Genomic DNA, 2,787 nt, shown 5'->3' with positions numbered 1-2,787 from the left:
AAAAAAAAAAAAAAAAAGAAAAAGAAAAATTCATTTTTATCTATTTTTTCAGGCTGGAATGCAGTGGGGTGATCTCAGCTCAATGCAACCTCTGCCTCCTGGGTTCAAGTGATTCTCTGGCCTCAGCCTCTCTAGTAGCTGGGATTACAGGCATGCACTACGATGTCCAGGTAATTTTTCTAATTTTAGTAGAGGTGGGGTTTCATCATGTTAGCCAGGCTGGCCTCGAACTCCTGACCTCAAGTGATCTGCCAGCCTCAGCCTCCCAAAGTGCTTGGTACAAGTGTGAGCCACCAGGCCTGGCTCATTTTTATTATTTAATACAAACATCATGTGGGAGTTTATGAAATTTGTAGAATCTAGACATTTCTTGCCTGTCGCTGGCAGCTTCCCCTCAGTCCCCGAGGGGTCCTCTGGGTGACTCAACCTCTGCCATTAGAGGTACTGGCTGGAAAAGTTTGAAAAGCTTCCACAAGGGTGCTACAATTTTGTTTTTAATCCATCCAGACCCACCTGCTCCCCCTTGTGACACAGGCTGTGCACTGCAGTCAGCAGTATAATTAGCTCAAAATTTAAAGACCATGTGAAATTCATGCAGCAATAAAGCTGCTGACCACGTCACCACTGACTGCACTAAAGGTGGTCAGACACGGATCCCTTCTGAAACGCAACCCCTCTCACCTCCGGTGGGCTCCTGTAGTAGAGACCAATTTTCTTCCCCACTGACTGCTGCGGGATCGGAATAGGAAAGAGACTCATTTATTGAAACATTGCACAATTTACATAAAGCAGCAGCATGAGCAAGAGTGGGGTGAACTGAAAGTCGGTTTGGCTGCATTAAGACAAACCTGGTCTCCCAATAAAAGCTTTGACCCATATTGCCTGTGGGCCTGGGGCATAGTAAGCACCACTTCTGGCTTCCTTTTATTATCATAATTCTTACCACTGAAAATAGCCACTATTTAGCTGAATTATCCATCAGACAACTGGAGCCAGAAGCTTCCACACTCTAGAATGTGAGCCATTTAACTCCTGCTGCATCACCCAGAAAAAAAGGTGGCAGGAATGGTGACAGAGAGGAGGAATCTCTGAGTTACAGCCTCAAGGGAGATTTCTTCAGGTCTGAAAAGGCAACTGGTAGGATCATCCTATTCCGTCAGAAGCTTCTGAAGTGGAAGAAAAACAAGCAAATCCTAAAGCAAGTAACTTTATTATCATTCCTTTAAAAAGAACCAAGGACAATTCAGAACACATGTGAAGCACAAACAGCTGTGGTTCAGAAGGTAAACAAAGGACCAGGACCACTCTGAAATGCAGCGGCCTCTGCTGCAGGGGTGACTGGGGTTCTGTGAAAGGGGAGGCACCTCCCTCCTAGCGCCAAAGCCCCAGGAACTTGCCTTGGAAGACAAGCTCTCCTACTAATACTCAACTTGCAGCGTCTTGCCCTAATATCCAAGGCTTGGTAATATCTCCTTTCTCCCAAAACCCAGCTGGAACTCAACTAATCCTAAACAAAAACTCAAGAACAGCACACCAGATACCACCTGTTGTTTGTCAGCGTCTCAAACTCCAGAGGAAATTTGCCTGTCATGGTTCTCCTCTCTAAGGGAACCTGTCTGAACTTGGAGTAGTGCTTCCACTGGTGGCTCACTGGGCTTGGGCCTACTCCCCACCTGAAGTCATGCTCCTCTCTGTATGACATCAGGCGGGGAGTAAGTCCAAGAAGGTGGCAAGAGGCTCCTAAGCGATAGGGCTTGCTTGTTCCTGGCAGGCATCTCCCACAATACCCCAGAGGGCTGGTGAGGCTGTGACGGCACAAGGACAGAGAAGGGGCAGAGGGGTGCTTGGAAGTGCTCATCACTCAGGGGAGCTGGCAGGCCTGGAATGGCAGGCAACCTGAACAGTGCTGGAACAAAGACAGCCACCCTTTGCCCCTTGCTGAGCAGCTGCTGGTGATGGGAAGCAGCATGTCAGCACGACCTCCTTTGTCACAGGAAATGTTTTGTATTGGGCCAGTGACTTCAGTTTTCCTTGCCTGGAGATGCCTTCATGAAGGAAGGGGACAGGGAATACAGGCGGGCATGCTGCAATCAGCATCTCTGGGGCTGCCAAGTATTGGGTTCACTTGGGGCCAAGGCATTCCACAATCCCATTCCCCTTCATGCCATCGAAGAAGAAGAAGTTGTTGTGAGGAGGGTCTCGCTGAGACAGGGCCTGGGGAGAAAAAGGAAAAGAGGTTTAGCTCAAGTGCTTTAAATGGAATAGAAGAGGAAAAAAAAATTCTAAAAGCAGTCTAGGGCAGTGGTTCTCAACTGAAGTCGATTTTGCTCCCAAAGGGCTATTTGGCGATGTCTGGAGACAATTTTGCATTGTCCTATCTTTTTGTTCTGTCTCTTACCAGCTGTGTGTCCATGGGAAGATTATTTAGCCTCTCCAAACATTATCTTCTCTTCATAACATGAGAATAACAAATGTATTAGCCTAGGTGAAACTATGTATCTCAAAAATTTAAAATAGGTCATGGCCAGGCACACTTATACCTGTAATCCCAGCACTTTGGGGGACTGAGTTCAAGACCAGACTGGCCAACATGGTGAAACCCCATCTCTACTAAAAGTACCAAAATTAGCTGGGCATGGTGGCTCATGCCCATAATCCCAGCTACTTGGGAGGCTGAGGTAGGAGAACTGCTTGAAGCAGGATCCAGGAGGAGGTTGCAGTGAGCCGAGATAACGCCACTGCACTCCTGGCTGGCTACAGAGCGAGACTCCATCTAAAAAAAAAAAA

General features: G+C 47.4%; 1 protein-coding gene across 2 annotated transcripts in view; it reads right to left on the bottom strand.

Annotated features, from left to right (window-relative positions):
* Positions 1-1,191: 1,191 nt before the first annotated feature.
* SAE1 (SUMO1 activating enzyme subunit 1) overlaps positions 1,192-2,787 on the bottom strand; it is an 86,629-nt gene continuing 85,033 nt past the window's right edge. For both annotated transcript variants that reach the window (XM_017500398.2, XM_017500399.2), the window contains one exon: positions 1,192-2,214. In XM_017500398.2, the coding sequence (XP_017355887.1) occupies positions 2,122-2,214 (93 nt within the window). In that variant the 3' untranslated portion in view covers positions 1,192-2,121. The remainder of the gene's footprint in view (positions 2,215-2,787) is intronic.

Source organism: Cebus imitator, unplaced genomic scaffold (genome assembly GCF_001604975.1).
Source record: "Cebus imitator isolate Cc_AM_T3 unplaced genomic scaffold, Cebus_imitator-1.0 Scaffold266, whole genome shotgun sequence".
NCBI classification, from domain to species: domain Eukaryota; kingdom Metazoa; phylum Chordata; class Mammalia; order Primates; family Cebidae; genus Cebus; species Cebus imitator.
Note: the sequence above shows the minus strand (reverse complement) of the source record. Positions and strands in the feature narration are given on the sequence as shown.